A 13,579-nucleotide genomic window follows, 5' to 3' on the forward strand; every position below is an offset into this window, starting at 1 on the left:
TTCAATCCCCAGCACTGCAAAAAAACAACAAAAACAAAATTAAAAATCATTCTGCCCATATGAAAATAAAATATGCTCAAGAAGGATGTAAAATGTAAAGCAAGCAAAGGCATGGGGTAAATACAGAAAAAAAAACATCCACAAAAAATATTTCAACAAATAATAATTGTAGGGCTAGGCAAGTAGTTTAGTGATAAGAGTGCTTGCCTGGAATGCATGAGGCCCCCCAATATGGGGGGGGGGGGATTAAGCATTTTAAGAAAATTTATTTAAAATGTTTTGTGAGAAAAAAAAATTTTTTTTTTTGAGGTACTAACAATTGAATCCGGAGTCTCTCAAAAGCTAGGACAAGTGCTCTACTCCAGCACAAAAAACTGATTTGAAATACTAGATACTTTTTTCCATACTGAGCATTAATGAAACTTTCAAGAAAGCACTTGCTAAAAATTCAAGCATAATTTAAAAAATGTGGAAAGGAACGAAAACTATCAGTTAAAAGTCCTTTAATAGAAAGTGAATAAACTCAACTTATTCTAAAAACTTAAGATACATCCATTTTTCCACTGAAGAGATGAAACCAGCTTAGATTGCAGTAATCTGAGCAGGGTTGAGAGGAGAATAATAATCTGACTTTAAGAGTCTGTGAGGGGGCTGGGATTGTGGCTCAGCAATAGAGCGTTCGCCTAACATGGGCAGGACCTGGGTTCGATCCTCAGCACCACAGTACCACATAAAAATAAAGGCATTGAGTTGTGTCCATCCACACCTAAAAAATAAATAAATAAATAAATAAATAAAAACATTAGGGGAAAAAAAAGAGTCTGCGAGGCCTGGGGTTGTGGCTCAGTGGTAGAGCACTTGTCTAGTATGTGTGAGGCACTGGGTTCAATCCTCAGCAACACATAAAAACAAATAAATAAAATCAAAATGTTTGGAGCATAATATTCCCTTTAAAAATATATATACATAAATTTACAAAAAAATTTTATTTTTTTATTTATTTATTTTTTTTTTAATATTTATTCTTTAGTTTTTCGGCGGACACAACATCTTTGTTTGTATGTGGTGCTGAGGATCGAACCCGGGCCGCACGCATGCCAGGCAAGCGCGCTACCGCTTGAGCCACATCCCCAGCCCCACAAAAAAATTTTATCTCATCTTTTTTAGATAATCATTCCCAACTTACTCTATAATTCTATGATTTTTCCACCAAAAAGCTCTAATATGTTAACATAGAGGATGTGTCCACCACTGGGAACGTGAACATTTGAGTATTTTTTGGAAAGTTCCTAGCCAAACAAAAGCTTAGCAATGTAAGTACATCTTAATAATGTATTATGTATTTGAATTAGATAATTCTTTATTATGTATTTGAATTAGATAATTCTTTTTTTTATAAAGAATTCTTTACAAGTAAAATAATATGATACTTAAAATTATTCCATGAGGAAAATTGGGCAATTGTTGATGCTGGGTAGATAGAGAGGCTGGTTCATTATGCCATTCTGCTTCCAAATATTTGAAATTTCCCCAATAAAAAGTAGTGTTTTGTTTTTAAAGTCTTTTAATAAGAAAGGGAGAAAATGTTATTGTAAAACTGAATATGAGGGCTAGGAATTTGGCTCAGTGGTCTAGTGCCCCTGAGTTCAATCCCTGGTACCCCCACCCCCCAAAAAAGAACATGAATTTATTATTTTTAAAAAGAAAATTAAAATAATAAGCATTTAACTCTCAGGGTTGCAAATACTGCAAAATGTGGTCATTACTACTGCCTACCACACCTAAACTTCATGAAAAAGAGATACTAAAAAAACTTTGGCAAAAAGTATAGCTGATAATAAGAGTATTATCATACTATGAAAAGAAAGTTTAAGAAAAAAAAAAAAATCCAGATTACCACAGACCTCGTAAACTATTAAAGATGACTACTATTACTTAAACTAAATAATTAAAGGACCTCCTTAATCAAGGGTGGAACTAAGAGAACAATTTAAGATACTCATAAACCTCAAAGAGGTGCACCTAGTCAGTTTTATTTCAAATAATCATTTTTCTCCAAAATAATCCAATCTTCCCATTCCATCATATCAATGATTAAAATTTCTTACTTCAATTGAGCAGCTTCTTCTTCTTGCTGACGTTTTGCCTGCTCTTCTTGCTTTTTTCTCTCTTCCTCTTCATGTCTCTTTTTTTCTTCTTCCTCTTTTTTTTTCAATTCTTCCTCTGCCTTCACCTTTTCCTCCTCTTTTTTCTTGCGTTCCTTGTCTTCCTTTTTTCTCTTATCTTCTTCCAGTTTCTTCTTTTTGTCTTCAGGGACCTTACTGACCTCCTTCTTGGCAGTGATCTTGAGATCGTCTTTTGGTTTCTCCTTGCTGCACACTGGCCGTCTTTCACTGCAGTCTTTTTCCTTGTTGTTTAATAAAGATTCTTTTTCTTCCATACTTGCTGATTTTTTACGCTCAGCTGGCATTATGTGACCCAGGACAATCTGTAAGAGTAGAAGAAAGTGAGTACTACAAATACAATGAATTTTATTTAGTGATGTGATGCTACTTTTTAAACAAAACATATTAATGAAGGTTGGTAATTGTGAGATTAAATAAAAGCATGCAAAATGACTAGTATCTGTGATAATAAACACATTGGTCTCATTTCACAGTCTATCATTATTAGTTATGCCTATTTCCAAATATTTTTAAAACTTTTTACTTAGAGAAAAATTCAAACATAAAAGTGACAGCACAGTATAAAAGAACTTCACTGTACCAATTACCCAGATTCAATCATTATCCACTCCAAAACAGTGTCTCAATTAATTGTGAATACAGGTATTAAATGTCCCTGAGGGCAAAATCACCACTAGCTGAAAATCACTGAACTGGCCACATGTGGCTACTTAAGTGTAAATTAGTTAAAATTAAATAAAACTTGAACTTCAGACAGTCACCAGCCATATTTCAAATGCTCAATTTCACACAATTGGTGACTACAACATAGGACAGTGCAGATATAGAATATTTCTAGCATGATGAAAATTTCTATTGGACAGGACTAGTGTACAAATGTAGGCTCAATACTGGAAAGAACAAACACTGGAACAACAACAAAAAAAAAAAAAACATTTCCTGGGGCTAGAGACATAGCTCAATTGGTAGAGTGTTTGCCTTGCATGCACAAGGCCCTGGGTTCAATCCCCAGCACCACTAAAAAAAAAAAAAAAAAAAATTTCCCAGCAAAATTCAAGATTTTTTCATTTCTAAAAAATATTTACCTACTCAGATTTAGTTTTCTAATATGATTTATTTTATGGACAGTATTCATGTTTTAATTCTTAAATAACCTGAAGATTTTATACAAGAAAATAATATTTCTGCCAAAGTATATACACAGCATTCTTTTTTTTTTTAATTTTTTTTTAATATTTATTTTTTAGTTATCGGCGGACACAACATCTTTGTTTTGTATGTGGTGCTGAGGATCGAACCCGGGCCGCACGCATGCCAAGCGAGCACGCTACCGCTTGAGCCACATCCCCAGCCCCTACACAGCATTCTTAAATAATTTCAAATGCGGGCTTTAAACTACAGCAATAAGACTTGCAGTAGTAAATATTTTATAAAGAGGATTTGCTTCTGCCAACAACAACAAAAAAAGTCTTATCAAAGAAGACAACATAGGCCAGCAGAAGTAACTTTTGTAAGACACAGTAGTTTAGTGGCCACAGTCTGCACCTTCTCTCAGTCTTCTCTTTTTCCTCCTTTACTTTCTTATTCTCCTGCATTTCCATGTTCTATGATTATTTTGACATGACCCAAAAGCTCGTATTAACCCCACTGGTAGAATTCAGAACAAATAACAGCTGTTACTCCTGTTTAAACAATCACTACTAAAATAAAACATGTAACTATTATTTATGGTCAAGACAACACTAGCATTTATTAATGGAAGGGTAATTATCCTTCTCACACATCTTCAATTAAATACCCATCTTTAATGTGAAAATATCATACCCTAAAAAAAAGCACTTTCAAACAATTTAATACTAACAGCTACTCATTGGTATCATATTAAACATATTATATATATTTCCTCAATTAATACTAAAATCTTTATGAGATGGCTATTGTTTTCCCTATCTTATAAATTAGTAAACTGAGACTTGACCAAGTAACTTGACCAAGGCCTTCACAGCTGGTGACAGAGCTGGAATCTGAACCCATACTCTTAACCAAAGTTAAGAACACTGAGAGTACCAAATTGTGAGATGGAAGACTTGATCATAGATGCTGACTATGACAAATCATAGAATTATGAATCTTAAACATAGGAAGAGTCCTTGATAGTGATTAGGCAGTTATTTCACATGTTTTCAACTTCCTGGCCAACTCCAGACAAGTATAAAGTATATACATAACGTCTCAGGTCATAACACAATTTTATTTAGGGATAACAGTGATTATGTCCAAAAAACAAAACAGAATAATGTTTACATAGAATTTGGTTGTGTTTTATTGTTGTTGTTTTGTTTTTACAGTACTGGTGACTGAACCTAGGGGTCCTCTACTACATCAGCAACCCACCTGCCGTTTTTGAGACTGGGTCTAAATTACCAAGGCTTCGTCGAACTTAGGATCCTCCTGCTTCAGCCTCCAGAGTCTCAGGGATTACAAGTGTGTACAACCATGCCTGGCTAGAATTTGTATTTTCTGATGTGAAACATCAACAAGTGACATTCTGGGGTTATAAGAAACTACAATTCTCAATTTTAAAAAATGGCATTAGAATTTATAACTTATGCTTAATTTAAAGAGATAAAATTAAATCAGAAATTATTCTAAAACATTAAGAAATTCCCTTGATACCTGGCAAGTTCTTAAAGAATCATTTATTAGCTCCATGGAGTCACAAATTTTTGTGACTCTACAATATTCATTTATTTAATAAGTTCTAAATACGTACAAGTTCTAGAAGTCATTCACCAATTAAGATATATCCTGCTCTAGAATATGATAGAATAGATTCTCTGTAAGACCCTTAAATCTTGGTACAGGCATCTCCTTTGAATTACGTCATTCTTATATTAAAAACATACTTCCAAAGTACACTTGGAACTAAATTTCAGTGAACAAAATATGACAAAAATCTAAAGGTTTGGGCTGGGGTTGTGGCTCAGTGCTAGAGCACTTGCCTAGCACATGTGAGGCACTGGGCTCTATTCTCAGCACCATATATAAATAAATAAAAATCCACTGATAACTAAACAACATTAAAAAAAATCTAAAGGTTTATGTACAGGCAGCAATGCAACTTCTGAAAACAGCATGCATGCACTTTAAAGTCAAGACTTTAAATTTGAATCTCAACTCTGAAAACTGCTAACTATAGAAATTGGGCAACTTTTCTAATAATTCCAATTATTCATCAATAAAATGGAGATAATGCTATTTACCTTAAAAAGTTATTAAATTTCTAATATAGCAGCTAACATGAAGAGGCCATTTTCAATTCTCTTTCACACAGGTCATAGAAAAGTCCATCAAAAGATGAGAAACTTTTCAACTTATGACTACTGGATTTTATTACTCCAATTCTTAATTTTTATATTGAGGCAGCAGCAGTGAGATCTGCCCAAGAATATATACAACTGATTTAGTGGCAGCCCAGTGCTCTTTACCATTATATTGGCTGCCCGTAAGATTTTTTTTTTTTAAATGATTCAAATCAGTACACATTTGCATTATGTTAACTTAAAAAAATTAAACTGGGCATTAACTTATATTTTTAAAAATTCTAAAATTTATTTTAATAAATTCAAGCTCTACTTCATCAAGTGTTTCCAAAAGTTTTTCTCATTAAAAACTAGAACTTTAGATAGATTCTATCTTAAAAATCAAGATAAAAATTAATGATCTTTCAATCAAAATGATTAATGATCTGCTCTCACAAATTATTTTACTGAATACAACTATATTCAGACAGCCCTTAAAAGGAAACCATACTTCAAAACCACCTTCCTAGCTCCCAGAATAGTGCCCTGGCACTGGCTGTATATTTTATTTGGTTTTCTAAATATACCCTGAACTTCCAAAAGAAAGTAAAACTACTTTACTGATAAAACAGATACCAATGGAGTGTACCGGGAGAGAGGGGGGCAGAGAAAAGTGGTGTTTCCCTTTTAAAGATATTCTTTTGTAAAGTACATATGGACTATGTATGAAATCACAATCAGACTGCTCTGAAAATACTTGAGTGAGAAAATACTGTTTTACCTTTTAATTCTGTGTTATTCAAAGTGTTCTAAGGGCAGAAGAGCACAGATGTGGTATCTCCCAATCTTTGATTTTATTCTTTAAAAAAAAAAAAAAAAAGTCCTAATACATCAAGTGACATTAAAAATCTTTAGAATTTCACCAGAGTTCAAAAACGGTTTTCCTGATGATTCGTCCAATTTTTATGAAAACCTAAAAACTATGAGTAACAGTTTTACTTGGTTGGATGCATCACTTGTACAGGTTCTTTAAGAATAATAGTTAAAGGTCCGGTCACTATAAACCTCCAAAGGTCCGGTGTACCCCTAAACCTGGCAGGGGACTTTGCCAACCTGGAGACCCAACACCCTGAGATCATTTCCTTAGTCCCACAATACTAGCCAGAGAGAACTGGAGCCCTGGAGTGAAGGCGAGGCGAGGAAATCAACCGCCTGCGATTAAAAGGAAGTCAACGAAGCAGCTCATGGCCACCAGCCCCAAGTACACCCCAAGTCCCTTCCCCTCCACACGCCTCTCCCACGGATCCCCGCTCTGGCTCACTACACCTAACGCGCTTCCCCGCCACAACTCCCCTTCCTACCGAGATCCAGTCACCTTCGCGTGCCATCCTCGCCCCGACCCAAGCTTCGCGCCCCACACTCCCTCACCACCGCAGACTCCCCGGCAGGTCTCGCTACTCCACAGCCTCCCACACGCACCCTCCCCACGTCCTCGCCCCCGCTTCCCTCGCGACTCCCAGAGAGCTTTCCCCAACCTCCCCCTCGCTCTACTCCACGCCCCCAAACACCTTCGCCCCGCCACAGCAAGCTCCCCGCCTCCAGCCCCGAGGCCCGGCCCAGGCGTGAGGGACAGGCACCTCCTCCATCGCCCCTCACGCCTGCCCGGGCCGCGGGGCTCCCGCGTTGATGAGAACCTCGGGGAAAGAGGTCTGAGGAGGGCGACGCCGGACCCGCGGTGCCTCTACTGCTCGCCGCCCCCGGAGAGCTGGGGTGCCGAGTCGCCTCTTGGGTCCCTCAGGAAGTAGGAGTCCAGGCCGGTGTCCCTTAGCCCCGCTCCCTCACGATCGTTGGAGCGGAGAGGAAGGAGGTTCCCCGGGACTCACCTCGAGCCTGTTGTCAACATTAGCCCCGGGTTTCCCAGCACCAACTCCAGCACTCGGGCTCTCCCCTCCCCTCCCCCCACCTATCTCGCAGCCGAGGGCCCGCCTTCCCTCCGCTCCCCCTCCTCCCTCCGCCCGCCGGCCCTCCCGCCCGCCACTCACCAGCGCGGCCGGGCTGCGAGTGGGGGCGGGGCGCAGGGAAGTGGAAAGGAAGAAGCTGTCTGCGTTATGGCCGGATAGAAAACATCCCAGATCATTCATTCTCCGGCTTGTCGAGGTCCTCCACTTAGCCTTAGTTTGGAATATCTGGAGCAAGGTCTCAAAAAGGCGTTATTCCCTTAAGAGTTAGTTCAGATCGCCTACTCGAAGGGAATTTTTCAATCAGGCAGTAGTTAGGACAGCCGATACCTGCACCTCCAGCCAGGGCCCCAGCAGAAGGGAGGAGTGTTCCAAGGACCGGAGGCAGGAAGTGGATTGGTCGCCAGGAAAGGGAAAGCGCCTGAATTGGAGATGCGCAAGCGCAGGCACTTCACAGGTGGCGGGGAGTAGCGAGAATGAGGCGGGGCTAGGCTAACAGGAGGCGAGGAAGAGCGGTGGAATAGCAGAATTACGGAGCGCTGTTAAGGACAAGTTTGGTCACGTGATTCTCATAGGGGTGTCCCGATGCGAACCGTAAGGTGGAGGTTCAAGTAGGGAAAGTTTGATTGGACTAATTCAAGGGGAGAGGTTTGAAGATTTAGGAAATTGGAGCAGGGGGAGAAGGTAGAAACTGCTAAAATATGGGTCTAGATTGATGAGTGCCCTAAATGACTCCGAAAGTCCCGTAGGGGAATTTCCAGAAGCAGCTTCGGGTGTTCTACCTAAAAATAAAATGAAGAAAAAATTGAAGTACCTTGTGTTCTAGCAAGCGAATTTTAAAAATTACAACGAACTCACTCGTTAAAAAAATAAGGTTAGTCTTGTTTCCCGAATGCGAACCAAAGTCAACTTTTTAAGATGGATATCAGCTGCTCCACGCTACACACTTCCTGTTCGATTGCTGAAATTGTGCATCTGAAACACTGTTAAGATTTGTCAGCATAATTTGGTTGGATGTTGTTACCGGTTGGCTTTGGTTGGTCCAAAGCCAAAGGAACAAAGGTACAAAACTAGTCTTCATTCTTGCTTGACATGGGGCGCCCCACTGGATAACCAAGCCCAGAAAATGAGCTGCTACATAACCTCAAATACTTGAGGTAGGTCTAGATTCCCTTTTATTCAGCCTTTGTTTCTGCCTCTATTTACTGTTTTATGTCCCATTTATTCTTTTTTTTTTTTAAGAGAGAGGAGGAGAGAGAGCGGGGAGAGACAGAGAGAGAGAATATTTTTTAATATTTATTTTTCAGTTTTCAGTGGACACAACATCTTTATTTTATTTTATGTGGTGCTGAGGATGGAACCCAGCGCCCCGCGCATGCCAGGCGAGCGTGCTACCGCTTGAGCCACATCTCCAGCCCCCATTTATTCTTAGCATGCAAATGACCCCCCTCAAACTGAGTGTTGGCGCTTGGGGGGGGGGTTATCACTAGATCACGCATTTCAAGGGTCGCAAAAGAGAGAAAGATGAACACTAATATATTTCATGGATAAATGATTAAGACAGCTGTTCAAAAACACCAAACCTGTGTCAGCCACCCAAAATTCTTTTCAAAGTTTCCTTATTTTGTGTAACTACTTTAAGTGGGTTTACTTCACTATTAGTAAATTAAGTCCTCATCCTAAATCAAGTTAACCTTTGCCTTTCATTAGATGTTAAAAACAAATTATGTGAATGGAGGAATCAAAAGAGAAGAAGAGGGGGCTGAAGATGTAAGTCACTAGTACAATGCTACTCTGCAAGGCCTGGGTTAGATCCCCTCTACTGCAAAAAACATATTCACAAGAAGGTCTTGTTATTCAACTAGAGATATCAAATGGACTGCTGGAGTATGGGGGAGCTTTGTCCGACAGATGAAAATTAAGAGCATCATCAACATAAGTAATGCAGATGATCCTTGACATATGATGGAGGTAGAGCCTTATAAACATATTGTAAATTGAATATAAGTAAAAAAGTGTATTCAATATATTTAACCTATCAAACATCCTAACACAGCAACAAAGTACACTACTAGTGTTCCCCCTTCTTACCAGGTGACTAATTTAGCTGCCATGGCCCAGCAATACTACTACATTGTGTTTTGCAGCCCAGGGAAAAGATCAAAATTAGAAACATGTTTCTATTGACAGTTCTATTCATGGCATTGTAAAGTCAAAAAATGACATGTTGAAGCATAGGAAGTTGGGGCCCATTTGCATCTACAGCATTAAGAATAGGTAAGATCACCAAAGAAAATATATCAAGAAAAGGACAAGGACTAAACCCTGAGAACCTTCTAAATATAGAGAAGTCAGGTCTCTAAACAAGAGAGTGAATGAGGAAAAGGAAAACCAGGAGAGAGTGATAGTTCAGAAGCCAAGGAAAATTAACACCATAGGGACCAACAGTGACCTTACAAAATGCAGGTCATTGAAGTAGGGCCAGGTTGGAGTAGCTGAAGACTTGAGTTGGAGATGGAAAAAGATATTTCAGAAATTGTATCAAGAAGAGCAGCAGAAAAATACAACTGTAGAAGAATGTGAGGTGAGGGTGGACTTTTTTTTTTCTTTTAGGATTTTGATTTTTTATCTTTTATATGAGATGTATTGTAGAAAATGTTTTCTAATGGTAATGATTCAATGGAGAGGGAAATATTGATGATGTAGGAGACAGCAAAAAGACCACTATAGTAGCAAAGTCCTTGTGGTGGCAAGAAGGTATGGAATTTTAAGTACAAGCGGAAAGAATGCCATTGGTAGAGGCAGGGACATTTCTACATTGTATTAAGACAGTGATGATGGGCATGTATACAATCTGGTTTGTAAATTAGGAGAGGGTCTAGGAAGGATATCTTTCATGATCACTCCTATTTTTTGGTGAAATTCGAGGCACAGTCATTAGCTAGGAGGTGAGGGAGAGAATGAAGGTTTGAAAAGAGAGGAGAAAACTGAGACACTTTGAAGAGAAGTGAGATCTCTTCTGAGAAGCTATTTGAGTTTTGTGATCATGAATTTGAAGTAAAACATCCAGTTTGCATGAATCTGTTTCTCCAAAAGGGTTTTGAGGGTTTTTCCATGAGAGAGAAGAGTAAGATGACACAAGTCTGTAATGCCAGCAGTTCTGAAGGCCAAGACAGGAGGATGGTAAATTTGAGGCTAGCCTCTACAACTCAGCAAGACCCTGCCTCAAAATAAAAAATAAGTAATAAGAATAAAGAACTGGGCTGGAGTGCCTGTGGGTTCAATCCCCAGTACTTAAGGAAAACCGGGGGGGGGGCGAGGCAATAAGGGAATTGAGGTGTTTGCCAGAGAATGATTAGAATGAAAAACCATAGAATCTAAACTGGGTGAGGAAGGAAGAAAAGGGAAATGAGGAGAGTGTGGATGGGAGTAGTGGGTGACAGTAGTGAAAGTTGCAAAGAATTTAGGAAGTAGCCCTAAACCTTAGTCAATTAACATACACTAGGAGAGGAGAATGCGCTTGATCCTGAGGGGCTGCAGTAGCTGTGAGTTGTTTTTTTTTTTGTTGTTGTTGTTTTGTTTTTGGTACCAGGAATTGAACCCAGGGCCCCTCCTTTTTTTTTTTTTTTTTTTTTTTTTGTACTTCATTAGAGACAGGGTCTTGCTTAGTTGCATAGGGTTTTGCTTAGTTGTGTAGGGCAACTACGAGACATTTTAATCCAAATATTAGGAATCTGTGCCAAGACAATGAACTTCAAAAATGAAGATTGAAAAGAAAGTTAGGGGGTTTCTCATTTATTGTAATGGATATTGACAGAGGTTTGCAAATAAAATCATCAGTTCTCATTTTTGGTTTCACTTTTTGCCCAACAGAATAACTAGTCTCAGTATTCTTTGGGGGAAGTAGTGACAAGCTAACTCTGCCATCTAATTGGTCTTTATTATTGAATTTCCTCCTGTGTTTCTGAGTCCCTGCTCTGGGACATCTGTAATGAAAAGTATAAAATTCAATATATACTTCAGACCTAAAATCCAAAATTGAACTTAACACTCATCCCCCACCCCTACCTTTTTATATATATATATTTTTTTCATTCTAATTTGTTATATATGACAATAGAATGCATTACAATTCATATTACACATATAGAGCACAATTTTTCATATCTCTGGTTGTACACAAGTATATTCACACCATTCATGTCTTCATACATGTACTTTGGATAATGATGTCCATCTCATTCCACCATCATTTCTAACCCCATACCCCCTCCCTTCCCTTCCCACCTCTTTGCCCTATCTAGAGTTTGTCTATTCCTCCCATGCTCCCCCTCCCTACCCCACTATGAATCAGCCTCCTTTTATCAGAGAAAACATTTGGCATTTGTTTTTGGGGGGATTGGCTAACTTCACTTAGCATTATATTCTTTAACTCCGTCCATTTACCTGCAAATACCATGATTTTATTCTCTTTTATTGATGAGTAATATTCCATTGTGTATATATGCCACATTTTTTATCCATTCGTCTACTTGAGGGCCCTTTTTATACTCTTTTAGTTATTGAAGCCAGAGTTCCCACTCCTCATCCCTTGTCCATATGCTGTCAATATGTCTTAAAAGGACCTTGACCAGGTCCTCCTTTTTATCTACTGCTGCAACCTTAGTTCAGCCCATGTCAGCTCACTTCTGCTATTGCCAACCATCTCTTGATTTCTCTCCCTGTTGCATCTAATCTTGCCCCTACTCACCTTAGAGAGTATTGTTTGGAACACAAATCAGATTGTTTCACTTCCTTGCTAACAACTCTTCTATGGCAATGATCTCCAGACTTCTTTACTCTCATATCCCTGTAGGGGAATGGGAGGAAGGCATGCACTTCCAACCAATGTTGTATGTTCAGATAGAAATGATGTGTGTAATAGGGAGGAAGAGCATGAGAAGAAGATTACCACTAAATAGGGAAGAGAGGTGGGAGGGAAAAGGAGGAAGAAGGGGAGTTGCACGGAAGATGGAAGGAAACCCTCATTGTTATACAGAATACATGTATGATGTTGTGAGGCGAAAAAGAAAAAAAAAGTGTGTCACATTAGATTGGATAGAGAGAAGTAATGGGAGAGGTGGGGAGGGGAAGGGGAGATAGGAAGGGCAGCAGAATAGATTAGAAATTATGATTGCTGAATGTATATAGGTGACTTTATGACCAATGTGATTCTGCAATCTGTACAATCAGAAAAATGAGAAATTATACCCCAATTGATTCAAATGTATGAATTGCCAAGATCATTGTAATGTCATGTGTAACTAATAAAAAAAATGATGTGTGTATATATAGTACTATACAAATGTTTACCTTATAATATCCCAAAATAGAAAAGATAACAATAAGTAAAACAGAAGTTCTAATACTTTTGCCTAACTGGATCATCTTAAGCTTCCCTTTTTTACTTTTTTTATTTTTTTGTAGTTGTTTGATGGACAGCATGCCTTTATTTGTTTCATTTTTACGTGGTGCTAAGGATTGAACCCAGTGCCTCACACATGCTAGGCAAGTGCTCTGCCACTGAGCTACAGCCCCAGCCATTGAGTTTCCCTTTCTGCCAAGCCCTTTTGGAGCCACTGACTTAGAGGGTACTACTCATTTCTTAGCACAAAAGTTCTTATCCATGGGCTCTTTTCTATACATATAGTCTCATTCCCTGCTATTTCCCTGCATGTCTAAATTCCAACCATAACAGATAGCCTGCATGTACTGGGCTTCATGTGTGCATATCATGACTGCCAAGAATGTGCTTTCTCCCATGACCATTTCCAGACCAGTTAGGTTAGGGATTATTTACTAGAGGAAGTCATTTTTTATCACCACCATTCCACATATCAAATGAGGTCCCCATAAAAGCCTGTCATCAACCATATTATAACTTTTGTTATGCTTCATTAGAATAATTTGTGTCTTTGGCCATAAAACTGTAAGCTTCTTAATTAATATAATGAGTAGATTTCTTAAAACTTAGCCTTGCTTGCATTCCTGAAATAAATCTCCTCACAAAGTGTATTTATTATAAATGAAGTTTTTTTTTTTTTTTAAACTATAAACTCCTCCAGGCTATGATTTGTATTTCATTGACCTTTGT

General features: G+C 38.5%; 1 protein-coding gene across 3 annotated transcripts in view; it reads right to left on the reverse strand.

The window, feature by feature from the left end:
* The window catches only part of Upf2 (UPF2 regulator of nonsense mediated mRNA decay), a 115,946-nt gene extending 108,485 nt beyond the window's left edge, over positions 1-7,461 (reverse strand). For 2 of the 3 annotated variants that reach the window (XM_027944841.3, XM_071599802.1), the window contains exons 1-2: positions 7,372-7,461; positions 2,109-2,488 (exon numbers count right to left, since the gene is read on the reverse strand). In XM_027944841.3, coding sequence (XP_027800642.1) covers positions 2,109-2,470 — 362 coding nt within the window. In that variant the 5' untranslated portion in view covers positions 2,471-2,488; positions 7,372-7,461. Of the gene's footprint in view, positions 1-2,108; positions 2,489-6,269; positions 6,348-7,371 lie in introns of all 3 variants that reach the window. The other variant, XM_071599801.1, reaches the window with a different exon arrangement.
* Between the last annotated feature and the right edge of the window lie 6,118 nt (positions 7,462-13,579).

This window comes from Marmota flaviventris, chromosome 12 (genome assembly GCF_047511675.1).
Source record: "Marmota flaviventris isolate mMarFla1 chromosome 12, mMarFla1.hap1, whole genome shotgun sequence".
NCBI lineage: Eukaryota > Metazoa > Chordata > Mammalia > Rodentia > Sciuridae > Marmota > Marmota flaviventris.